This window comes from Anomaloglossus baeobatrachus, chromosome 3 (assembly GCF_048569485.1).
Source record: "Anomaloglossus baeobatrachus isolate aAnoBae1 chromosome 3, aAnoBae1.hap1, whole genome shotgun sequence".
Classification (NCBI taxonomy): domain Eukaryota; kingdom Metazoa; phylum Chordata; class Amphibia; order Anura; family Aromobatidae; genus Anomaloglossus; species Anomaloglossus baeobatrachus.
Genome location: NC_134355.1, coordinates 428,768,773 through 428,796,145, shown reverse-complemented (window position 1 = coordinate 428,796,145; position 27,373 = coordinate 428,768,773). Strand labels below are relative to the sequence as shown.

The window sequence follows — 27,373 nt, the reverse complement described above, 5'->3', positions numbered from 1 at the left end:
AAGCCCAGGACCAAGCACCTGCTGTCCGCTTGGTCAAGACCCTGGTGGAGCAAGGCTCTGCCGGAATAGACCCTGCCGCCCCCCACCGAGGCCCACCAACTGTGGAGAGAATGAGCCCGGCTGTACCTGCACCAGGGGAAGCTGTATCGGGAATTGATCAACCCGAAGACCCATGAGAAGGTTCGCCAGCTGGTGGTTCCCCAGGCTAACGTGCCCACTGTTCTGCAAGCATACCATAACGGTGCCGGGCACTTTGGGTGGAAGAAGCTGGAGATGCTGTTGAGGGAACGGCTCTATTGGAGTGGGATGCGAGAGTCGGTAGAGGCCTGGTGCCGGGAGTGTGATCCCTGCACGCTGAGAAGAAGGGACGAAGCTAGCCAGAAGGCCCCCCTATGCCCAATAATTACCCATAATCCGCTGGAGCTGGTCACCCTCGACCATATGAAGCTCACCCCTAGCCGAAGTGGGTACACCTACGCTCTGACCATTGTAGACCACTATTCGAGATTCATGGTGGTTGTCCCAGTTAAAGATCTGACCGGGCGTACTGCAGCCAGAGCCTTCCAGGCCTACTTTTGTCGACCACATGGGTACCCGGAGAGGGTGCTGACCAACCAGGGTCCAGCTTTCGAAGCAGAAGTGTTTCAGGAATTCTGCCAGTTATATGGCTGTAAAAAGATCCGGACCACCCCGTACCACGCCCAGACTAACGGCATGTGTGAAAAGATGAACCATCTGGTCTTGGACCTCCTTAAGACCCTGCCGTTGGAAGAGCGGAACTTATGGCCGGAAAAGCTGCCCGATCTGGTAGACATGTACAATAATATTCCTAGCAGCTCCACCAAGTGCACGCCCGCGTACTTAATGAGAGCCCGACCAGGCCGGTTGCCCTTGGACCTAGAAATGGATCTGGAGGCTCCAGAGGCCCTTCCTTCCACTGCTGACTGGGACGCCCGGCGGATGGCGCAGTACTGACAAGTCCAAGAATACGTAGAAAATAACTTGTGCCGGAGTCGGGGACAGCAAGAACAGTGCTTCAACAGGAAGGCCCCTGCAGGGACCTTTCAGCCTGGGGATGTAGTACTGAAGCGAAAGAGAAGAACCCATAAGCTGGATGACCAATGGGAGAAGACCCCGTATGTTATACAACCCACTGAATGGGAGAACGGGAAGGCCTACCAGATCAGTCGTGACCAGGGGAAGACTTCGGCCATAGTTTCCAGGGACCACCTGAAGAGGTGCCCACCACCGTTGAGGGTGGCAACTGAAGTTCCGGCTCCCAGACCGGCTGGGGAGAAAGAAAAAGAGGTAATCCACACCATGATGGGCGATTTCCCGGCAGATTGGCCTACGCAGAACGGCGCAGTGATTCTTCCCGTGCTACTGTTCCCACAACCTGTGGAGGCAAAAGAGATGGAAGTAGCCGCCAATGAACCAGTGCCCAAGGATGCACCTGTACCCAGCTCCCCTGTGTCTCCGCCTGCCCCACACGATAGACGGGAAGAGCAACCAGTTGTTTCCTCCGCCCCACTGCCTGTCCCCACTAACAGTGGACCCCGAAGGTCCACACGCCCCAACCTAGGACGACCCCCGCTTAGGTACAGGGAAACTGCCATTTAGGGGTGTTATATGTTGAATGTGTAAATGAGTAAATGAATGAATCAACCGAGAAAGTAACCTGATGAACACCGTGATTGACCCGGCTGTTGCCGGCAAGTTGTCCCCGTAGGGACCCTTTGTACCATTGGCATGAGGAACTCTTCATGGACATGCCTGAGAACTTGCAGAGCACCCACGAACTGGTGGGGTTGTAAATATGTTGGGGCATGTTTCCGTTGCCGCCTCCGGAGAGGCTGATTTGGAGGATGGGCCTGGAGGAAAGAGATGGCCCAGGCCCACCACTACCGCAACCGGTGGCGATCCTCCGGGGGTCAGGGGCCCCCCATGGATGTGGGGTCCCCTGAAGTGACAGCCGGGTGCGAGGCACCATACCCATTCCCGCTCGGGCAGCCTGGATCTGGACTGGGGTCAAGGGGTGCTGCCCACTTCTTAGGGGCAGCATCAGGGCTAGGTTGCTTGGGTGGGAGAGCGGAAACCGTACGTCCGTTGTTATTAAAAATGTAAATATCTATGTTTTTGCAACGTTCAAGATGACCTGAAGTATGCTTAATGTTTACCGTTACATGTTATTTATTATTTTTACAGTTAAAAAAATAAATAAAACCGGTGATGGACGGGCAGCCCGCGGACGGTCTGCATTTAACCAAGGGGGAATGTGGCGCCCTGGACTAGCCAGGTCGTCACAGGTACTACAACACACACCCCCACCCTGAGACAGGCACATCAGCCAGACACAAAATCCTTGTTGCTTCCCTCCAGGGGTTGATGCCCACACCAGGTGGGGTGGAGCCAGGCGGTTGGCCCCACCCATGGAGGAGTTCACAGTCCTGGAAGCGGGAGAAGGAAGTCAGAGTAGTTAGGGAAGTGTAAGAGAGAGGAGTGAAGTGGTAGTAGAGGAGCAAACTGACCGTGTCCAGGTGTGTGGCCCGGGCACCAAGAGCAAGGTTGGCAGACGGTGGTGGCCATATGCAGGAGAGGCAGATCAACGCGGAACCGTAGGACCGGGGACGGGCGGTGGCCCGCCGGTACCGAACCGGGGAGCGAAGTGAAGCCAGCACACACAGGCAGGGCCTACGGACCCCGACCAGGCTTGGAGTCGCCATTAGAGGTCAAATCCGTCAGTGACCGGAACCCCAGGGGTTTCCTAACAGCCAAGACCCGATTGAAGGCAACCGTCCGACCAGAAAAATGAAATACAGCTCCCGCCACAGCTAGAGTTCCAAGGGCCAGAGCCTGCGGGCAAAAGGGCTCCTCCGGCACATACACACGCTGGGGAGCGGGTTACCGGTGGGAAGCCATCGGGACCGAACATACACAAAGGTGCAGGGAAAGGCAGCCACCACTAACCGTCCAGGAGAAGCCACCGCAGCCGGCTGTGAGACCCGTCCATCCAGCTGTTTGGTTTACCAGAGACTTTGCGTACCTTTGTGGCTGAGTGAGTACTACCGTGCCGTCTGGCACCGCGCTGCGCAGTCCAGGCGACCCTGCAACCATCCAACCCTGCCTCCCCGTCATCTCACCGGACCCCGGGACCACCAACCCCTACCCATGGAGGGGGAAAACAACATCCCAGCTGCTCCCTGCCAACTCTCCCGGGATCCCCGTCACCAGCAGCGGTGGTGCCCAACCTCACCACAACCCGTGGGTGGCGTCACGGACCAAATCCCCAAACCAAACTACCCTCTTTCACTCACAGGCGAGGAGCGCCGCTCGAGTCCCCGGATCCGGCCCACCGCTCGAGCTACCGAGCAGCAATCGCATCAGCGCCGGACCCGAGCGTTAGCGAGCGCAGCACAGTGGCGTCCTTCCCCGCCCGCGACAGATGAATTTTCAAACTTCATAAACTTGGATTTCACAGCCTACACATCCGAGCTGCCCACTGTATGTACAGCCTGTGCCTGATAGTGCCAGTACTGCACTGGCTTTACCTTATATACCAAAATCCTGATGTTTGGTTCCCTTTAAAGTTAAAAGAAGCTCTGTGTCTGAAATATGTTTAAAAGAATGTGACTAGCACTTAACCCTTTGCACTTTGGAGGTGGCCGGAAAGCAGACTGATCATGCAGAGCTGCGCAGCAGCCAGGGTTTGCCCTCATCCGTGACAACAAATGCCCCGTGCCACAGTCATATGTTGTGAAGGGTATAATCAGCTTACTGTCTTGCAGAGCTGTACACTTGTGGTCATCTGTTTAATACATTATATAATACATGGATAAATGGGCCAAACTCCAAACTGTACTGTAGTCAGACAGGATAAAAGAATATGTACCGTAATTCAGCTCCAATACATATTTAGTCTAAAAATCCAAATCAGTAAGCAGATTATGTCACCCACACATTATTGGACTGCAAACGGCCCATATTCTGTTGTTGAAGAATATTTGTTTTGTTTCACTTATATAGTACCATTAATTCCACAGTGCTATACAGAAATCATTATCACGGTCCCCATTGGGGCTCACAATGTAAATTCCCTATCTGTATGACTTTGGAGCATGGGAGGAAACCTACATACACACGGTGAGAACACACAAGCTCCTTGCAGATGTTGTCCTTGGTGAAATTTGAACCCAGGACCCCAGCGCTGCAATACAACAATGCTAACCACTGAGACATCAGGCTGCCTATGATTGTGCATGTTACACATGAAAAATATCTAACATTTGGTATGATATACCATATGTGTTGTGCTGCAATTAATTAAAGATTTAATTGGATATATTGAATTGTGATTAGAGAAAAAAAATAGAAGATCTGATCATATATTGGCAAAAATTACAGCGCATCTTTTACGTTAGCCAGGTGTTATTAGAATTGATGTTATCTAGATATAGGCTTAGGGCAGCTAAATTCCAATGGAAAGTGATTTTGTCACTAATTGATACTAAGAGTTTTTTGCACTTATTATTTTTGAATATTGGAATATTTAATTGTATCTTTAACATGTACAACAATTCCCAATCTTTTAGGGCACTACAATTGTAGCTAACCTGGCCTCTGTTCTCACGGACCACAAACATTGGAAATTCCCAGATACATTCAATCCTTCAAACTTTTTGGATGAAGAAGGCAATTTTCAGGGCAATAAGTCATTCTTACCATTCTCTGCAGGTAACATAGTCAATAGTTTGTGGTGCATTCTTTAAAAAATGAATTTGATCTCAATTTTCTAATTGATGGTTTAATATTGGGCAAAGCACATCTTTTACCACACTTTCCATGCAAAACTAGCCATATTATGATTAGGAATGAGAGAACCTGAAAAATAATGTAAAGTTCAGGGTTTGTACTGAGCACCAGATGACCGTGTCCCGGACCTGAACACAGACTTTTACCTGTATTTCCAGTTCCTGTGTGGTTTTGGTGACCTGGATAATAATAAAAAAAGCAAAATAGTTAATGCAGGATATACTTACTAGTCTCAATGTTCATGGTTGTCACATTGCTTCCAGATCAACTCATCTCATGCATCTCATGCATTTTCAATGCTTTGTCTGCCCATTGTCTGTGATAGCGTCTGTGAATTGGTTACACTCACAGAGGCTGTCTGGGTTCCCTAATGGAGTGTACAAATAAATGAATAAAGAAAAAAATAGCGCAGGGTCCCCTGTATATTGATATCTAGCACAGCTAAACCAAACGGATAAAGGCTGTTTGCGTTATCTTGGTTGTGTATCAAAATAAGAGGGATCCCATGCGGCTTTTTTTATATAAATATTTTTTTTTAAAAAAAAAAGTGTGCAGTTGTAACGGTGGGATCGGGAGCGCCTCTTTTGTAGTCGTGGCAGGCTCACCCCAGACCCAGCCATCACAGAAAAATCCGGGACACATGGAGCACAGGGGAGATGTACTATAGAGATATTAGGACAGTACCATAACACAGAATGTGGAGGCCGCCTGCCACACTGCCCTGCTGACACCTATGTCCTGGCTGTCTTAAGGCAATCTTCCCTTTGTCTAAACCTTTTATCTACGCCTCCTTGGCTATTGCAACGTTTTGCTGATATTAAGACACCGCACGTACACCGTAGTCCCCAGACGTTTTCTTTCTCGTCCCATGCATGTTTTCATGACTAGAGATGAGCGAACTGGTCGCGGTTCGGCTCGAGTTCGGTTCGCCGAACGGACGTCTCGTTCGAGTTCGGTTTGGCGAACGTTCGACGAACCGAACTCGAACCGCATAGGAAACAATGGCAGGCAATCACAAACACATAAAACACCTAGAAAACACCCTCAAAGGTGTCCAAAAGGTGACAAACAACTCACAACGCAAACACATGGGAAAGTGACAAGGACATATACTCATGCGAAAACAAAAGAGCAGGACAAGGAAAAAGAGAAGGAGACACAGATATAGGCATGGCACGCCCTTCTAAAATCATGTAAAACACCGCAAGGTGACTCCAAGCGGAGTCTCCCTTTTTTCCAAAAATTGGGCCACACACACACCCACCCTTCAGTGGCAGCACTTGTGCCCCAGTTGTACACTTCACAGCTAGATTTGCATCAAGCACATTCAAAAATACGCCATACTTAACCGTCCCCAGGATGACACCGGGGTAGGTAGCAAAGCCTTTCCTGATCCCAGCGCTGTGCATCTTGGATCATTTTTAAAAACAATGTAAGCAAGGGTTACTCCAAGAAGAGTCTCCCTTTTTTCCAAAACTTGGGCCACACAGACACCCACCCCTTCAGTGGCAGCACTTGTGCCCCAGTTGTATACTTCACAGCTAGATTTGCATCAAGCACATTCAAAATACACAAGCATTTACTCTCCCCAGGATGACACAGGGGTAGTAAATTCCTTGTGGATCCATGACTTGTTCATTTTGATGAACGTTAGTCTGTCCATATTGTCACTGGACAGACGTGTGCGCTTATCTGTCAGCACACACCCAGCAGCACTGAAGACACGTTCAGAGACAACGCTGGCAGCTGGACACGACAAAATCTCCGAGGCGTAAGTGGAGAGCTCTGGCTATTTTTCAAGATTTGAATCCCAAAATGAGCAAGGCTCCAAAGCATTGCAAAGTCATGGCATCGATGTTCATTTGGAGATACTCCTGTATCTTCCTCTCCAGCCGTTGACTATGTGTCAGACTTGTTGTCTCTGGTGGCCTTGCAAAGGAGGGTCTAAAAAAATTATGAAAAGATTCAATAAAATTGCTGTTACCAGCACCAGATACGGTGCTACTGGTACGGGTAGACTGTTGAAGATGACGAGACCGTCCCATGTTTGTCAAGTTACAACTGGGAGATTCACTCCCTGCACCTGCACGGTTGTTTGGTGGAAAAGCCGAGCTAAGATCGAGTAACAGCTTCTGCTGATACTCCTGCATACGTGCGTCCCTTTCTATGGCTGGAATTATGTCACAAAATTTGGACTTGTACCGGGGATCTAATAGTGTGGCAAGCCAGTAGTCATCATCACTTCTAATTTTGACAATACGAGGGTCATGTTGGAAGTACTGCAGCAAGAAGGCACTCATGTGTCTTGCGCAGCCATGCGGACCAAGTCCACACTGTGTTTGTGGCATAGAGGTGCTAACCGTTCTTTCTTCCTCTGACATCTCCCCCCAACCTCTTTCAACTGAAATTTGACCAAGGTCTCCCTCATCTGCTGAGTCTTCCATGTCCATGGATAGTTCGTCCTCCATTTCTTCATGTTCTCCTGCACCTTCCTCAACATTTCGCCTGCTACCATGTGCCCTTGTTGATCCCTGTCCCCCATGGTCCCATGCCTGCCGCGTTGGTGATGATGAACGTCTGGACCTTGGTGATGTTGTTGTGTCTTGCGCATATGAATCCTCCTGTAGTTCCTCCCCTTCCTGTTGTCCCACCCCCTGACTCCGAATAGTGTTTAGCGTGTGCTCCAGCATGTAAATGACTGGAATTGTCATGCTGATAATGGCATTGTCAGCGCTAAACATATTCATCGCCATGTCGAAACTGTGCAGAAGGGTGCATAGGTCCTTGATCTGAGACCACTCCATCAGGGTGATCTGCCCCACCTCTGCATCTCGTTGGCCCAGGCTATACGTCATGACGTATTGCACCAGGGCTCGGCGGTGCTGCCACAGTCGCTGTAACATGTGGAGAGTCGAATTCCAGCGTGTCGCCACATCGCATTTCAGGCGATGAACCGGCAGGCCGAAAGACTTCTGGAGCGATGCAAGTCGCTCAGCTGCGGCGGTTGAACGGCGGAAGTGAGCAGACAGTTTTCGTGCCCTGGTCAGAAGGCCATCTAGGCCGGGATAGTGTGTTAAAAATTGCTGGACAACAAGGTTCAACACGTGAGCCATACAAGGCACGTGTGTCACCTTGCCCAGGCGAAGGGCCGCACCCAGGTTTGCAGCATTGTCGCACACGGCCTTACCAGGTTGCAGGTTGAGTGGAGACAACCATTTATTAAACTCAGTCTCCAGAGCTGCCCACAACTCAGCCGCTGTGTGACTCCTATTTCCAAGACATGACAAGCTAAAGACCGCCTGATGCCGTTGCACTCTGCTGCCAGCATAGTAATGAGGGGTGCGTGATTCCTTCTGCGCAGTGAGAACGCTGGTTGCGTGACCAGGCAGGCTTGGGGCGGAGGTGGAGGACCCAGATGAGGTGGAGGAGGCAGAAGCAGTGGCGGAACTTGGACAGACAGAGGATTGACACACAAGTAGTGGGGACGGCAAGACTTGTGCAGCAGACCCTTCACCATCTATCACCATAGTTACCCAGTGCCCAGTCAGCGACATGTAACATCCCTGTCCATGCTTACTGGTCCAAGTATCGGTGGTGAAATGCACCCGTTCACACACAGAGTTTCTCAAGGAAGCGGTGATGTTGTGTGCGACATGCTGGTGTAGCGCGGGCACTCCTTTCTTAGAGAAGTAGTGGCGACTGGGCATGTGGTACTGGAGCACAGCGACAGACATAAGGTCTCTAAAATCCTGTGTGTCCACCAGGCGGAAAGGCAGCATTTCGGTAGCCAAGAACTTACAGAGGGATAAAGTCAACCTCTTAGCTTTGTCATGGGTCGCAGGAAATGGCCTTTTATTTGTCCACATCTGAGGGACAGAGATCTGGCTGCTGTGTGTAGACGGTGTTGAGTAGGGTGTCCCTGGAAAAATGCAGGCTTGTGAGGAAAGTGCAGGCGTAGACATGATGTTGCCTTCATCCAATGTTGATGCTATCGATGTCTGAGAGAGCTGTACACACGCACTTGTTTCCCCTTCCAAACCAACTGACGACCTACCAAGCAAACTGCCTGTTGCGGTTACAGTGGTGGAAGTTGTGCGTGGAAAACCAGGTGTGACAGCTGTCCCCACAGTCCTAGAAGATGAAGAGCGCGCGGATGCACTGGAAGGGGCAGGCGGTGGATGGTTCGCTCCGCTAGGCCGCATTGCAGCACTGTGAGCTTCCCACTGGGACATATGATATTTATTCATGTGACGATTCATGGAAGAAGTTGTCAAACTGCTGAGGTTTTGCCCTCTACTAACAGAATCACGACAAATTTTACAGATCACATAATTTGGGCGATCTTTTGCTATGTCAAAAAAGGACCAGGCTAGGCAAGGCTTAGAGGGCATGCGACCTGCTATTCCACCCCGACTAGTGCTCAGAGGCACAGTGGTGGCTGAGGATGCAGTTGTAGACGTGCTACCAGTACTCCGACTCTGTCCAGGAAGGCGCAAGGTAACTTCGTCGTCAGTTGCATCCTCCTCCACCGTCTCTGTTGACCTCCTCGAGGGCCTGACTGTGGGTTGACAGTAGGTTGGATCTAGAACTTCCTCATCAATTGTTGTGTTTGCACTCCCCTCACCCTCAGACCGAGCCTCTTCTTGCCCTGACCGAATATTTAAGTTGTCATCCCAATCTGGTATATGCGTCTCATCGTCATCAGTATGTTCCTCATTGTCTATTACAACAGGTGTTTCAGTTTGTGAATAAGGGTCAACATTATGCTCAGAAACTTGGTCATCACGGCCTGAATCAGAGTCACAAAGGTTCTGGGCATCACTGCAGACCATTTCCTGGTCTGTACTCACTGTAGCTTGGGAGCAAACCTCTGATTCCCAGGCTATAGTGTGACTGAACAGCTCTGCAGACTCAGCCATCTCAGTTCCACCGTACTGTGCAGGGCGGATGGAGACTTCAGAGCTGGGAGAAAGCAAGTGTGATTGGGATGACAACTCAGAGGACTGGTGTTTTTTGGATGCGGTAGTTGAGGTGGAGGAGAGGGCACTTGTTGGACCACTTGAGATCCATTCAAGCATTTTTTTTTTTTGGCCATCATCTACCTTTGTTCCAGTTGTTCGTGTCCGTAAAAAAGGGAGCACATCAGATTGTCCACGGTAAGTAGTAGACATCTTACTTTTGCTGGAAGATGGTCTATCTTCAGCAGATGTTAATGGAGCTTTGCCACCTTCCCCACGGACAAACCCTTTTTTTCCTTTTCCAACACGCCTCTTCCCCTTTCCACCAGCATCTGTCATTTTGCCACTCATTTTGATTGCGACAAGATTGTGCACTTAAAATGTGGTAGTAAAAATTGAGAGGTGGTGTAGATTGCAGCGGTGGTCTATCTTTATTAACAGCAGAATAAACAACAATAACTATCCCTGACAATGCAACTACGGCCCTTAAACTGGCAGCATAGTTTGCTAGTATAATGGCTTAGTAACAATGAGTTTGAGTGTGCAATGCAGAAGTGCTGCACATAGGTTTGTACCAGTGGGACACTAATGGAAGTCCAACAGCCACTTTTAGGATGCCACTAAGTTTACTCAGTGTTTGCTAGTATAATGGCTTAGTAACAATGAGTTTGAGTGTGCAAAGGAGGGTACAGTGGCAGGGTTGTGGGTCTGGGTAGAGGAAAGGAAGCCTCCCTTTCTATCCCTCCTAATGGGGAAATGCAGCGAGGAAATCCCTGACCTTAGCTACACAGACACTGTCATCTTGTGTAGCTGTTAAAATCTGTTTTCACGGACCTGACTGTCACCTATGGCTCTGACCCTGCCGGTATTAGCCCTTACAAGGGCTGAAAGAAACCTTCTATCTGTCGCGGGCGGAGGAGGGGACGCTGCGCTCTCCCACTGCTCGGGTCCAGCTGCTGCCGGTGCCGCTGCTCGGTGGTGGCTCGAGCGGTGGGCCAGATCCCGGGGACTTGAGCGGCGTTCCTCGCCCGTGAGTGAAAAGGGGATTTTGATGGTGGGGGTTTTGATTATTGTCCGTGACGCCACCCACGGTTGTTGTGATATTGGTGACACCACTGCTGCTCTAGACGGGGATCCCGGGAGCGGTGACAGGGAGCAGCTTGGTTGTTATTTCTCCCCTCCGTGGGTAGGGGGTTGGTTGTCCCGGGGCACGGTGATGGGGTAGGGTTGGATGGCAGGCAGGTTACGGGGCCTGGCGGGGTGCAGGGTCGCAGGGGCAGCACTGTGCCGCACGGCACGGTGGTACTCACTCAGCCAATGATGAGGACACAGTTCTCGGTAAAACACACGGCTGGATGGACGGGTCCCACAGACAGCTGCGGTGTTGTTTTCTCCCGGCAGGTTGATGGTGACTGCCTTTACCTGCACCTAGATACGGTAGATGGTTCCAATGGGTTCCCACCGGTAACCCGCTCCCCGGCTTGGATATAGGCCGGAGGAGCCCCTTTTGCCCGCAGGCGCTGGCCCTGAGAAACGGTTGCCTTGGCGGTGGCGGTGTCTCCCTCACTTGGTTGGACTGTTGCCTTCTGTCGGGACTTGGCTGTTGGGAAACCCAGGAGGTTCCCTTCACTAACGAATTTGGCAAATTCACGGCGACTCCTAGCCTTGCCGGGGTCCGTAAGCCCCTGCCAGATGGTGCTGACTTCTCTTTGTGTACCGGTCCGGTACCGCCGGGCCACCGCCCGTCCACGGTCCTTACGGTAGACTCCAATCGGTCACTCCTGCAGACGGTCACCACCGTCTGCCAACCTTGCTGTACCGCCCGGGCCACACAACCGGACGCTGTCAGTTAGTTGCTCCACTACCACTTCACTTCCTTCCACTTTCACCTCCAAAACTCAACTAAACTTTTCCCGCCTCCAGGACTGTGAACTCCTCGGTGGGCGGGACCAACCGCCTGGCCCACCCCCTGGTGTGGACATCAGCCCCTGGAGGGAGGCAACAAGGGTTTTGTGTCTGACCTCGGTGTGCCTGCTGGGAGTGTGGGGTGTGTGGGTGTTGTTCTCTGTGGACCCTGGCTTGTCCAGGGCGCCACATTCCCCCTTAGTTAAATGCAGACCGTCCGTGGGCTGCCCGTCCATCACCGGTTTTATTTTCACCAACTGAAAAATATAAAAACCGGTAACACACATACAATTATAATAACTTCTTCCCACATCGGGAGGTACTCTTACTTAAACGTTACGGTTACGGCTTCCGCGCTCTCCCACCCAAGCAACCTGGCCCTGATGCTGCCCCTAAGCAAATAGGCAGCACCCCTTGACCCCAGTCCAGCACAAGTTGCCCGAGCGGGTTCTGTCCTTTTCAGGGGACCCACGTCCATGGGGAACCCCTGAAACCCCCAGAGGATCGCCACCGGTTCCGGTGGTGGCTGGGACCCAGCCTGCTCCACTGCAGGCCCTTCCTCCAATCTGCCTCTCCGGAGGTGTTAACGGTAGAAGCTACAACAAACATTATTTACATGCCACTAGTTTGTGGTTGCCCTGCTAGTTCTCGGGCCTGTTCATAAGGAGTCCCTTATGCAAAATGGTGAAGGGGGGTCCCAATGGGGACCATTTGCCGGCAACGACCGGTTTCAAGCAGGCTAACAATCAGGTGACAAATCAGATGACTTCATCGGTAGGTTATTCACTTATCATTCATTTTCAAAACTTTTCAAACGGTGAACAGCACTCTGGTGGTCCCAACGGGGACAACGTTTAGGCGGAGGACCGCCGACTTTTTACTGCTCAACAGTCCATTCTCAATTGCGGGGCTCTAGTGCCACCTTCACATGGTGCACCGCTGTGGACCCCGATGGTAGGACTGGACTGGCAAATTCACGGCGACTCCTAGCCTTGCCGGGGTCCGTAAGCCCCTGCCAGATGGTGCTGACTTCTCTTTGTGTACCGGTCCGGTACCGCCGGGCCACCGCCCGTCCACGGTCCTTACGGTAGACTCCAATCGGTCACTCCTGCAGACAGTCACCACCGTCTGCCAACCTTGCTGTACCGCCCGGGCCACACACCCGGACGCTGTCAGTTAGTTGCTCCACTACCACTTCACTTCCTTCCACTTTCACCTCCAAAACTCAACTAAACTTTTCCCGCCTCCAGGACTGTGAACTCCTCGGTGGGTGGGACCAACCGCCTGGCCCACCCCCTGGTGTGGACATCAGCCCCTGGAGGAAGGCAAACAAGGGTTTTGTGTCTGACCTTGGTGTACCTGCTGGGAGTGTGGGGTGTGTGGGTGTTGTTCTCTGTGGCCCCTGGCTTGTCCAGGGCGCCACCTATCCCTATTCTGTATAGCGCTGTGTATAGCGCTTACACAGCAGTATCGGAGACAGGAGCTACGCCAGCGGTGACTGACACCAAGACGCAGAAGGCAGATAATGGCGTGCTGGAGGAAAATGTCCGTTTTTATAATGCAGGGACATGTGACATGGACATCCTATCACACATGCCGTTGCTTCTCTGGCTAAAAGTCCACTTAGCTGTGTGTGTGTCTGGGATTGGCTGGCAAGCTGGCCCGGCCCACTACACGCGCGCGCTTAGGGAAGGAAGACAAGGAAAAAAAAATGGCGATCGCCATTATTCAAACAGCAGTGATCTGAATGCGCTGTTCCCGCACACTATACGCTAAAATTTCATAATAGTGTGAGTCACAGAGTGACTTACACTATTACAGCGGAAAGCCAGCTAGTAATTAGCTTGTTTTTTTGCTGCTAGAACCGTTCTCGAACGCATCTAGAACTATCGAGATTTAGCAAAAAGTTCGAGTTCTAGTTCGATCTAGAACACCCCCCAAAATCACTCGAGCCGCGAACTGGAGAACCTCGAACCACGAACCGCGCTCAACTCTATTCATGACAAGCAAATCCTTGATAAAGGCCCACAAAGGCCGAAACGTTGGTTTTGCTTTGTCTTGGTAGTGGCGATTCTTTCTGCAGCTAGTCTAAATAAACCACATTTGCATTACCTTTGTGTTATCTCCATTTGTGTGCTTGGGATTTGCTATAATATTTGTAGTCCCATAACACATCATCTGTCAAGTCCTGGCCTTTCCTCTGCTGGTGAAGTTCAGCGTTGTCTCTGGTAACGGGAAAGAGTCCAAGACAGCCATATAACTCAACAAGTTCTTCTTTATTACATAACAGGTCTGCAGCACATCTATCAATTGAAATCATTCTCTCCTTCAGGTTACACTTTCAGTCAAATATAGTTACTCTCAGGGCTCTGTTACTTAGCCATCAGCTTACACCACCGCGCAGCTGTTGATCCAGACTTCCAAGAAATAGTACACTAGAGTACTAGTTCACCTTCCTGTCCTCTAAAGGGGCTCATAAAACCTATCCTCTAGTCGCTGCACTGTTCCCGGGCTTGCCCATACCTAACTCCAAGGTACTTCTCAGGTCTTCCTCAGGTACCTGTGCCAGCCTCCGACTCAGGTAAGGAACATTAATATGGGAGCTTTTATCTGCGATTCCCTCTCTCTTCAGCTTAACTACATTACAGATGTTCCTGAGCTTTCCACTGCCGTCTCTTTCTTCTCTGCTGCTTCAACTCCCTGTCAGGTCTGTATCCCAAACTAGACTAGACTGGTTTCACTTCCTGTCACAACTGTAACTGCTACCGAATTCTTCCCCTAGCCAATCACCAACTGTCAACTGTTACCAGGCAGTTTTCCTAGTGAATGTCTTACTCCTGGGTGACATCTAGTGGTGAGACAATCAAACAGCATTACAATATACATAAAACTCTAATACATCCTTATAACACACTATAAAGATTAATAACCACATTTTAGAAACATGTGATGTCTTCTGGGGGGTTTCTTCTCCCAGGGGGCTTGACCACCCCCTTACACAGTCCCTCCAATTTTGATACTCAGCCAAGATAAAGCTGACAGCTGAGGGCTGCTATTTTCAGGCTGGGGAGGCCCATAGTTATTGGCCCCCCAGACTAAAAATAGATTTTATAGATCCCTATCCATTACTAATCCAGTGGCAGCTGCGATTTTTGACAAACCACAGCTGTCATTAACCCCTCATATTACCAAGATTACCATCACCCCAGGGCAATCGGGATGAGCCAGGTAAATGAAAGTAATTGCCCCATCTAATGGATGCAAGAATTCCAGGGCAGCTGCGGGCTGCTATTTTTAGGCTGTGGAGGCCGAATACCCATGGGCCTCCCCAGTGTGAGAATACAAGCCCCGAACTGTCTGCCTTACCTTGGCTCGGTATCAAAATTGGGAGGGGGAAACTGCACATCGTTTTTTTAATTATTTATTTAAATAATTTAAAAAAGCTGCATGGGTCCCTTGTATTTTGATACACAGCCAAGATAATGTGCAAGGCTTGGGGCTGCAGGCTGTAGCTGTCTGCTTTATCTGCACTGGGTATCAATATATGGCGGACCATATGTAATTTTCTTTTTTTATTTATTTATTTTTACACCACTAAAGCGACGCAGACACCCTTTGTGGTTCTATAGCGCTCCTGAAGCCATCAGGGAGCTACAATGTATTGCATTCTCACCAGGATGCAGGCCCTACCCCCTAGAGACCCAGAAAGCCAGTGCTGGTAACACACAAACACTCCAGGTAATCCCAATTTTCCCCAATTATCCCCCATAGAATGGTGCAAGGCTAGGGGCGGACCAATGGATGGCCTCCTAGAGGTTGAGCCACTCCACTAGACAACCAGGTGGGAGGGGCAGACAGTGGACAGTCAGAAAGAGTTTGACAGTGAAAGTGAGCAGACAAACTGACAGGAGTGAACAGTGACCTGAGGGCCCAGGCGGTTAGTTGGCAGTGGAGTACGGTGGAGTACTCCCGGAACTACACTCCAACGGGGTACAGAATCCTAGGTCAGGCAAAAGCTCCACGCAGACTTGATAAAATCTACACAGTGAGGGGACCATCACTGACCTTGAAGTTGGGGATTCAGTAGCAAAGGGAGAACAGGGTACAGGACCAGCGACTCCAACCCCACAGGGTTCACGCTACTGTCATATGGACTGCTGAAGAAGACAAACGGGAGGGGCCCCCCAGCCGCTCTTCCCCATGGGGATCCGCCAACCAAAGACAGGTGCAGGGGAAAGAAGCCACAAGGTCACTAAACTGGCACTGGGACTAAGGGCACCTGCGGTTAAGACCAGCCAGCCTTGGGTGACCAGTTACCACCAGAAAGGGAGTAAAGAACCAGTTGCACTGAAATCCTTGTTTGGCCTACCTTCTGTGACGCCCTGGACTAGCCAGGTAGTCACAGACATAACAACACACACACCCCCTCCCCTGGATAGTCACACCAGTCAGACAAAAACCCTTGTTGCCTCCCTCCAGGGTCTGATGTCCACACCAGGTGGGGCGGAGCCATGCGGTTGGCCCCACCCACCGAGGAGTTCACAGATCTGGAGGCAGGAAAAGAGACAGATCTGAGTAGACAGTGAAAGTGAGAGGTCAGAAACTGTCGGTGTCTGGGTAGGGGCCCAGACACAAACAGCAAGGTTGGCAGACGGTGGTGGCCGTCTGCAGGAGTTAGTGGATCTCTGTGGAACCGTAGGACCGGGGTCGGGCGGTGGCCCGCCGGTACCGAACCGGGGAGTGGAGTGAAGCTAAGCACACAGGCAGGGCCATCGGACCCCGACTAGGCTTGGAGCCGCCGACAACGATCAAATCCGAAAGTGACCCGAACCCCAGGGGTTTCCTAACAACCAAGACTCAACAGAAGGCAACAGTCCACACCGTGAGGATACACAGCCACCGCCATAGGCTAGAGATCCAAGGGCCAGCGCCTGCGGGCAAAACGGGCTCCTTCGGTACCTATACGCCGGGGAGCGGACTACCGGTGGGCAACCACAGGAGTCAGAACATTCTAACAAGGTACAGGGAAAGACAGCCACCATCACCCTGTCCGGGGAGAGCACCAACATTGCAGCCGGCTGCGGGACCCGTCCATCCAGCCGTTTGGTTTACCAGAGACTGTGCATCTGTGTCTGAGTGAGTACCACAGTGCCATCCGGCACCGCGCCGCGCTGCCCCTGCAACCCTGCACCCCAGCCATCCAGCCTCCCCGTTACACCACCGGGCCCCGGGATCACCAACCCCTACCCACGGGACAACATCCTAGCTGCTCCCTACCATCGCTCCCGGGATCCCCGTCACCAGCAGCAGTGGTGCCCATCATCACCACGACCCGTGGGTGGCGTCACGAACTATCTCCCAAAACAAACCACCCCTTTTCACTCGTGGGCGAGGAGCGCTGCTCGAGTCCCAGGGTCCGGCCCACCGCTCGAGCCACCAAGCAGCAGCAGCCACGGACCCGAGTGTAGCGAGCGCGGCCCCTCCGCCCGCGACACTTCTTCCGACACCTGTCACATCACCTACCCTCTGGGGCCCGGCCTTGCTTGCGGAGAGCATAACATCCAGGCTGCCACTAACACCAGCCCCAGTAGTGAACATTGTGCAGCAGTGGCTCCTTCCCTATAGCCGCAATACCGCAAGTGGCGTCACGTATAAACTTTATTCAACGATCCCCTGTAAATAATCCCCTTTTCAAAAAACACCCTTGGCACGGAACTGGGCAACGGCCACCAAAGTGACATTCCCCAGTTATACACCACCCGCGACTGAGTACCCCATAACCCTGGGCGACACAATTTCATCCAATCACAGACGCTGTCACAGAGGGTGAGGGGGCAGTTTGACTGCAACCAATCACAGATGCCAAAACTGAAGGTAAGCATGAGAGTTAATGAGTGGATCCGGAATCAGTGTTACAGCTGCGGAGAAGGTCAGTAAGTAAAACTGTCTTGCTTCATTCATTATTTTGTTTCTTTTGCACCCCCCCTAGCTCTTAGACTGTGTGCTTATGTTGCGTACTGCCATGACAAATATTCTGCAGCGACTTGGCAGCGCATGTGCACTTCAAATTGCTGCAGAAACACTGCGTAAAGAATGCAGTGTGTCTGCAGAATAGATGTCGATTTCATGCGCTCTGGATGCTGCCTCTCCCATAGACAAAGTGGGAGCAGCATCCAAAGCGCACGAAATAAGTGACATGTTGCTTTTTTGAGCGTAGCGATTTGGATCAAAATTTCAGAATGTAAATCTCTGCGCTCTCAAACGCAACGTGCGGATGGATTATGCACAATCTTCATAGATTGTGCTGGGGACGCAGGACGCATGCATTTACGCTGCAGTGCAATACACAGCGTAGATGCATGAAATTACGCAACGTGCGCACACAGCCTATCTAACACCATTTTATAACACATAGTTTTGGGTCCCTTAGGGGTACTTTGCACGTTGCGACATCGCTGGCCGATACTAGCGATGCCGAGCGCGATAGTCCCCGCCCCCGTCGCAGATGCGATATCTTGTGATAGCTGCTGTAGCGAACATTATCGCTACGGCAGTTTCACACGCATTTACCTGCCCTGCGACGTCGCTCTGGCCGGCGACCCGCCTCCTTCCCAAGGGGGCGGATCGTGCGGCGTCACAACAACGTCACACGGCAGGCGGCCAATAGAAGCGGAGGGGCGCCCACCTCCTTTCTTCCGCATAGCCGGCGTGAGCCGCAGGACGCAGGTAAGGAGATGTTCCTCGCTCCTGCGGCTTCACGCACAGCGATGTATGCTGCTGCAGGAACGAGGAACAACATCGTATCTCCTATCGGTCTGACATTATGGAAATGACCGACACTACACAGATCACCAATTTACGACGCTTTTGCGATCATTTATCAGCGCATCTAGGCTTTACACATTGCGAAGTCGTTACTGGCGCCGGATGTGCGTCACTTTCGATGTGACCCCGACGATATCGCAGTAGTGATGTTGCAACTTGCAAAGTACCCCTTAAACTTTCATGGGTTCTGCGTTTGGGGTCAAGTTTTTAGTCTGTGCTGGTTCAACGAATCTGAATAGCCACAGGTTCACTCATCATTATTCATGATTAAATGGCTGAAGATCTGAATGTTTATTTTTTATTTCTCATTTCCATAGCAGGGATATTAGCTTGTAAACTTTATATGTTAATTTTCAGTATAATCGAACAGACATTAGCAGAGATTCTTCTCCAAGGACATTTACTTTTACTCTTGTATGACACTGACTAATAATAAGAACAAGGCATCATACAGGGAAATCAACTCACCCATGCAACTTCAGACCTGGTTTTCTCAATGTGACAATGTGATATTGGGAAACTCATGTTTAACCAGATTACATAAATCTAACTACCAGTGATTACTGTGCAGGGGGTAGAAAGAAAAGCTGTGTGTCATTGCAACCACCACAGTGCTTATATTTAAAGCATCAGGGAATACTGCCTCAGTACCTGGGAGAGATGAAAAGCACTGCATGTTACAAGCACTGCTCACATATCCCAGCTGTCATCATTGTTATGCTGTAGTGCACTAACAGCACTAATCATATACAGCGCTTTGCATCTCTCCTAGGTACTGCGGCATTATTCCCCAATACCTGGGAAAATGAGGACAGTATTTGTAATTTTACACAGCTCTGCTCTACTGCTTCCTACAGAGCAAGCACCAGCAGTTAGATCTATGTGATCTGGTTACACATGACTTTTACATCATACAGAGAGCCTGTACTGATTTTCTGTCATGCTCAGGCAAGGAATTCCCCCGGCACAAGGCACAACACAGAGGTTACAATAGTGGAGGCAAAAGGGTAGGAAGGCCCTTAGGCCGGGGCCACACGGGGAACTAGTGCGATCCTCACATGACACTCGGCTCACGCTGGCAGCACAGTGGGAGCCGAGTTTCATGCGAGTGTCACTGCAACTGAGGTTCGATCATGCGATCAGACCACAGCTGCGGGGGGCAGGCCGGCACTCAGGAGGGGAGGGCCGGCACTGAGGAGGGGCGGGCTGGTGCTGTGGAGGGGAGGGATGGATTTATCTCCCTCTCTCCTCCATAGCCGGCTATTGCCATTCTTGCCCTGCACTCACGGTACACCGGTGTACTGCTAGTGCAGTGCGATTTTTCTCTCGCCCTATAGACTTGAATCGGTACGAGAGAAACCAGGAACTCATTACAGTTACACCATGCTGCGATTGTTTTCTCTGTCCGATTAGGGCTGAAAAAATAATAGCTCATGGGTGCTGGCACATAGAATAATATTGGTCCGAGTGGAATGCGATGTTTTATCGCATTTCACTCACACCGATTTTCATGCCGTGTGTCTTAGGCCTTATTGTAAGCAGAGGGAAGACGGGTCACCACCTGATACTAACCTGTGCCTGCACCCTGAGCGCCCTAATGTATATGTAAGCAGGCCCTTCCCCCCACCGCCGTCATGTACCTAGTTACCAGCTGTCCCTCCACTCACCCTGGTTAGTGCGAAGGCTGGTGCGTGCACTATGCTACACCACTGCAGTAATAAGAAACTGGGGAAGGAATAAAGACAGGCTAACAAAGACAAAAAAGGATATACTCCAGCTTCTACAGTCTCAGCTAAGCACTAGAGCTGCAAGCAGCAGGACTCCAGCAATTACAGAATGAATATGGCAAAGTACAAAAAAAATCATGATTTAGCACTGTAAAAAGGTCACTTTATTTGTATATTTAAGTCTGCCTCTTAATTCTTGAGTTTTATTGGGCTATATATTGGGTCCTTCAGATCTGATGCACTTTTACTACAGGTGAGGTAGTATTTCTATATTTTTATTCAGTTCAGAATGAACCTGCCTTAGGTGATGGAACATGTAACTATTTAAGGTGGAGGGGATTGTTTACAAACCGGATGCACCTGGGATTGGGGTTGTAAGAAACTGTCAGCAAGGTAAGGGTCTATAACCCTTTGTGTAGCAAAAGAAAGCAACTATGTTTAAAAACTCAGAGTCTCACAAGGCAAAGTGAGACTTAGATCTCAAGGACAGGAGACCCTCATGACATCTTCCCTGTGTAAGTTTTCTTTTTTACTTCTGCATGATGCCTCCTGCTTGTGATTGGGCAATGTTATACAGGGGAAAGAGTATATGGCCCCAGATTAAAATCTCTGTTGACGTTTATTTAGTTATAGGGAAAATTGGAATATACAGTGACAAGCAAGAGGGTAACAATGTTTTTGACTTTTGGCTTTCAGGCTCCATATTTCACCATCCACTATATCTTTGAGCATGAGACTACCTTCATTTTATAGACAATCATCTTGGCTATCTCATACAGAAATTTGACTTGCAACTATTTAGCATATGATTAGTTATGCAGATTCTTATGTCACTGTGCAGCGCCCCTGAATCCCTCAAGGCATTACTAGGTACTGCATCCTAAACCACATGTAGGGCCTACCGCCAGGGACCTGGAAGACCAGTGCTGGTACCAACAAAACACATAACATCCCCAATTTACCCCTCCCCATTAGGGATGACTGACTAGTCCGGGACCCAATAGATGGCCACCCAGAGGCGAAGCCAGTCCAGTCCACTAGAAGGCAGCCCAGTGGCAGGGGACAAAAAGACACAGACATGCAGTCAGACAGTGGAGTTCGGTAGTGGCAATTGAAGGGGACAGACGTGTCTTCAAACGGGGTCATGTAACAGTGACCTAGGTGGCAAGGAGAGTGGTTGCCAGGGACTGTACAGCCAGATACCTCTGGAATCAGAGCACCGACGGGGCCCAGGGCCCTAGGTCAGGTGACAGATTCAGGCAACCTGACAAACACCTGCACAGTGAGGGGACCTTCACAGACCTCACTGACCCAAGAATCCGGGGGCACCAGCAGTAAAGATTGAGCCAGGGACCGGAACAGAACACCGACCCTACAGGGTTCGCACTGCCCGTCGTACGGACGAGAAACTGCCGACAGACAGTAAGGGACCCACAAACGCTCCAGGCTACGGGGTCCCACCAACAAGCGAGAGGTGCTGGGGAAAGAGACTACCAGGTCACCACATCAGCACTGGGACAAAAGGGACCAGGGGTCTGAACCAGCTGTCCTCTGAGCCACAGCTCAACAATACATTGAGTAAACGGAAGTTGCACTGCATTACCACCGTGTGGTCTCCGTTCTTTCTGCGACAGACCCCTACATTCATTCCCTGGGGCCCAGCCCTACTTGCGGAGGGCCTACCATTTAGGCTGCCACCACCATCAGCCCCAGAGGTAACAGACTGTGCAGCGGCGATTCCATCACCATAACCGCAACCCACATGTGGCGTCACAATACAAACTCTTTCATTCATTTTATAACCGCTTTTAAAAAGTGTCCCCAGGGTATCGAAACCGGGCCTCAGCCATTATACAACCGTGACACAGCATCCCCGTACATATATGGCCCGGGACCGAGTATCCCATAGCCTTGGGCGACACAACTGCATTGTTACTGTTTTGCTCCTGATGTTTTAAAATGTTTTTCTTCCTGTATACTACACATTACAATGTGCTCTCACATTCCTTAACAGCTCAGTCTTTTATTAAGTTGATTCCCATGTGAAAGGTTGCTGGTTCTAATCAAGGAGCAGCCATGAAGATGATTTCCCATTTAAAGTGAAACAGCATCATCCAGGTCATCAACAGTGGTCTTAGTAAATTGACAAACTACATCATGTAAGTGCCATGACAGTTGGAAGAATATGAAATGACGTCTGTCAATCGAATCAAAAGCTAAGTGGTGGACGTCCAGGCAAAAGATCGGAGTCAACAAGTCGGCTCATCACAAGGTCTATCAGATCTGGAGTGACAAACCTAACAGTGGAGGTTGCACCCGTGGTTTGTAATAGTGAGATCACAGACATCCATACAAGCACCATGCGACACATGTTCCACAAGCCTGGAATGGTGGCCTGAAAAAAGGTGAAGAAGCATTGACCACAATATCATCATAAGAAGTTTCAGTTCGATTATTCAAAGAAATACAAAAAGTGGACAGTAGATGATTGGAAACAGATGATTTGTAGAGAAGGGAAACAAAAGTCAATAGACTAAGCTCTGATGGGGGAAAATGGGTCTGTAAGAAACAACCTGAAGCATAAGTTGAAATTGGTGAATAAATGGTTCAATGACAAGGAAGTAGAGATGGTAGATTGGCCTCCACAGTCTCCAGACCTCAATCCAATTGAACAGTTGTGGGAAAAAGTTGTATACATATCCAAGTGCGTCAACCAGTATGCAGCGACATTAAGAACGTGTAGAAGAGACCTGAGATTTCAGTAGAGATCTGCTTGAATCTGATCGAGCGTATGCCTAGGACGATTCAGACAGTGTTGAAAGCCAAAGGTAAATTTACAAAATAAAAGCAAAATAATAAAAATGTATATTTTTATAAGCAAAACAGTTACAATTCAGTGACATAATCTGCATTCCTAATCATTTGCTAAATAGTCAAATTTATGTATGAGATAGCCAAGATGATTGTCTATAAAATGAATGTAGCCTCATGCTCAAAGCTGTGGTGAATGGTGAGATATGGAACCTGAAAGTTAAAAGTTCAAAACATTATTACCCTTTGGCTTGTCATTGTAAAAGTTACAAGCTAATATCTCCATAACAGAGATGAGAAAAAAAATGAAAAATATTCTATTCAGATTTTCAGCAAATTCACCATGATGTGGCCAGTTTAGCACATAAAATGTGGTGAAAGGTTTTCTTTACACAGGTGGATCTCACCCTTTTTATTCCAACCTACTCTAAAGCGGGCTTTACACGCAACGATATTGCTAACGAGATGTCGTTGGGGTCACGGAATTCGTGACGCACATCCGGCCTCGTTAGCGACCTTGTTATGTGTGAAATGCATGAACGACCGTTAACGATCAAAATTTACTTACCTAATCGTTGATCGTTGACACGTCGTTCTAATCCCAAATGTCTTTGCTGTTGCAGGAAGCAGGTTGTTTCTCGTTCCTGTGGCAGCACACATCGTTATGTGTGACACCGCAGGAAAGAGGAACATCACCTTACCTGCGGCCACCCGCAATGAGGAAGGAAGAAGGTGGGCGGGATGTTCGGCCTGCTCATCTCCACCCCTCCGCTTCTATTGGGCGGCCACTTAGTGAGGCCGCTGTGACGCCGAACGAACCTCCCCCTTAGAAAGGAGGCGGTTCGCCGGCCACAGTGACGTCGTTAGGCAGGTAAGTATGTGGCGCCCTGGACAAGCCAGGGGCCACAGAGAACAACACCTACACACCCCACACTCCCGGTCAGGCACACCGAAGTCAGACACAAACCCTTGTTGCCTTCCTCCAGGGGCTAATGTTCACACCAGGGGGTGGGCCAGGCGGTTGGCCCCGCCCACCGAGGAGTTCACAGTCCTGGAGGCGGGAAAAGCAGACAGTTTAGTTTAGTTTTGGAGGTGAAAGTGGAAGGAGGAAAGTGGCAGTTAAGCAGACTGAATTTGGTCCGGGTGTGTGGCCCGGACGGATCAGCAAGGTTGGCAGACGGTGGTGACCGTCTGCAGGAGTGGCCTATTGGAGCTAACCGTAAGGACCGTGGACGGGCGGTGGCCCGGCGGTACCGGACCGGTACGCAAAGAGAAGCCAGCACCATCCGGCAGGGGCTTACGGACCCCGGCAAGGCTAGGAGTCGCCATGAATTTGCCAAATCCGTTAGCGAAGGGAACCTCCTGTGTTTCCCAGCAGCCAAGTCCCGACAGAAGGCAACCGTCCAACCGAGAGAGGGAAACACAGTCACCGCCAAGGCTAAAGTTCCCAGGGCCAGAGCCTGCGGGCAAAAGGGGCTCCTCCAGCACCCATCCAAGCTGGGGAGCGGGTTACCGGTGGGAACCCATTGGAACCGTTACACTACATAGGTGCAGGGAAAGGCAGTCACCATCAACCTGCCGGGAGAAACAACACCGCAGCCGTCTGTGGGACCCGTCCATCCAGCCGTGTGTTTTACCGAGAACTGTGTCCTCATCATTGGCTGAGTGAGTACCACCGTGCCGTGCGGCACAGCGCTGCCCCCGCGACCCTGCACCTCACCAGGCCCCGTAACCCGCCTGCCATCCATCCCTACCCCATCACCGGGCCCCGGGACAACCAACCCCCTACCCACAGAGGGGAGAACTAACATCCAGGCTGCTCCCAGTCATCGCTCCCGGGATCCCCGTCCAGAGCAGCGGTGGTGTTACCAACTTCACCACAACCGTGGGTGGCGTCACGGACAATAACCAAATCCCCACAATCCAATCCCCACCCTTTTCACTCACGGACGAGGAGCGTCGCTCGAGTCCCCGGGATCCGGCCCACCGCTCGAGCCACCACCGAGCAGCAGCAGCCGCAGCAGCAGCGGCCGAACCCGAGCAGTGGGAGAGCGCAGCGTCCCCTCCTCCGCCCGCGACAACTATGTGTGACGGGTCCTAGCAATGTTGTGAGCCACAGGCAGCGATTTGCCGAGGGTTGGTGCTTTCACCAGCGACATTGCTAGCGATGTCACTGCATGTAAAGCAGCCTTAAGACTCTCCTGGGCACAATCAACACATAATTGCTGGCAACTGTTATGTTCTGTAGGATGTGCTGTACATAAACGTTTATAGAGATGACCATATTGCGATTCTACAAAAATGTAAATGTATAGAACCTTACAAAAAAATTGCCATGCTACATAATGCAGACACAGCAATACATTCCACCAGAAGCAGAGCATTTAGAGAACCTCGCTGTACATACAGTGTCCAATGTAGAGTATATAGCCGTTTATGTGTACATGAGCCCTAACAAAGATTAACCCTACGATAATCTCAAAATAATGTCTCATTTTACTGTTTAGCAATGGCTTTATAAATCTTGCTTTACAAACTTTTTCCCTCAGGTTAAGGTTGTTGAAATTGATTTTTACTTTTCATAAGTCATATGCATTTAATCTCTTGACAGGTCATCGTATTTGCTTGGGAGAACACCTGGCCAGAACTGAGCTCTTTATATTCTTCACCAGTCTCCTAAAGACTTTCAGCTTCCATCTTCCCCAAGGAGTGACTGAAGTTAACATGAGTGGAATTTTTGGCACTACATTTAAACCTCATCCATATGAAATCTGTGCCGTCCCCCGTTAGATTACATTTCTATAATTTGTTTTATTACCTTATTCTTTACTTTATTCATTTTTTTGACTCTTAGATTTAGTGTATCACAAAAGTGAATACACCTCTCACAGTTTTGTAAATATTTTATGATATCTTTTTATCGGACAACACTGAAGAGTGGACATTTTGATACAATGTAAAGTAATCAACGTGTAGTTTTTATAACAGAGAAAACTTGGTGTCATGCCTTCATAGAAATGCATATAATTATTTTGTTATGCCATGTAATAAGATAAAGTTTAGTAACTGACATTGATACTGTCCAGTGATAACCAACAGCGCCATCTGTTGACAATGTTTTCTTACTGCAGCTTGTTTATGTAATGGTTCACTGGTTACTGTGCAATGAAAATTGTCCCACCAAGGCTTATGTAGTTACCCATCAGACCTTGCATGGACTCTGCCCCTTCTTCTTGTTCTTCTTCAGCCATTTTAGTTACATGGACACAGACAATCTGCATGCTGATCATCTTTCGAGATCTCTGCTCTTTTTGTTTGCCTCTACATAGCACAGTCGGTGAGTTATGATCCCCTGGCTAGGGCTCATCAAATTATAATGTAGTTGCTCTGTTCTGCAAGTATTATCCTGTCATTATAGCTAATATGTATAATATGTATTCGCCATGTAGTGCATTTACCCTGCATGTCCTGTATCATATGGAATGTTATGTAACTCAGATATGTTGTATGTTGTACTTAGTATTTTCATTTATTTCTTCTAGTTTTACACTGATCTCATTAATAAAAGTTATAAAGGACCCCCAGCGTCCGAGTCAATGCATTGATGGGAAAGAATTTAGCTGTCTGTCAACTCGTATTTCTAAGATAAGAAATCTGTGGAGAGAAAAGCGCATATAGGGTCTTACCCCAGTATATAAGGGGTGGGAGGAGGGTGAAACTACTCACCAGATGTCGTTGTGAGAGTCACAACAACTGTATTCGCATGTAGAATCTGATCCAAGGCTGCAGCCACCCAATTGGCAGATAACAGAGAGCAAAAGAGAAGGGTGTTTGATACTGCGCCAAAGGATCACAGGAACAGATGTTTAGATTAATGCATCTTTATTTCATCCAGGTCTACGCGTTTCCGGAGCCACTGCCCCCTTCCTCAGGACCGTCAGGAAAGACAAAACATCAAATCTGTCCTGGTGGACACCAGCATGCAGATAAATAGACAAGATAACATCATGACACCACCCCTTCTTGAAAAAAAGGGGTGGGAGGAAACAGTAAAAAAAAAAAAAAAAAAAATGTCCATGCTGATGTACTAAATGTATCTTTACAAATAAAATTAAACCATGACTGGTATCACATAATCGCAAATGTCAGTCAGGATACACATATTGGGTCAAGAAAAATAATAAATTATGAAAAACCAAAAAACCTGTGTTTGTTCAGTGAAATGTACAAAAATATATATGAATTTATATATTCCATAGTGTATATATGTCAACATGTGTGTTTTATACATATGAATCTGCAATCAACAGAAGAGAGTCAAGAACCCACTCATGTCGG

The 27,373-nt window shown here is 49.6% G+C and overlaps 1 protein-coding gene across 2 annotated transcripts in view; it reads left to right on the top strand.

The window, feature by feature from the left end:
* The window catches only part of LOC142296590 (cytochrome P450 2J2-like), a 399,973-nt gene extending 372,872 nt beyond the window's left edge, over positions 1 to 27,101 (top strand). The window contains exons 7-9 of one of the 2 annotated variants that reach the window (XR_012751655.1): positions 4,590 to 4,731; positions 25,647 to 26,372; positions 26,931 to 27,101. Coding sequence is in view for 1 of the 2 variants with exons in the window: in XM_075340382.1 (XP_075196497.1) it covers positions 4,590 to 4,731; positions 25,647 to 25,825 (321 nt within the window). In the remaining variant the exon portion in view is untranslated. Of the gene's footprint in view, positions 1 to 4,589; positions 4,732 to 25,646; positions 26,588 to 26,930 lie in introns of those variants that run through there. The other variant, XM_075340382.1, reaches the window with a different exon arrangement.
* The last annotated feature ends 272 nt before the right edge of the window (positions 27,102 to 27,373 follow it).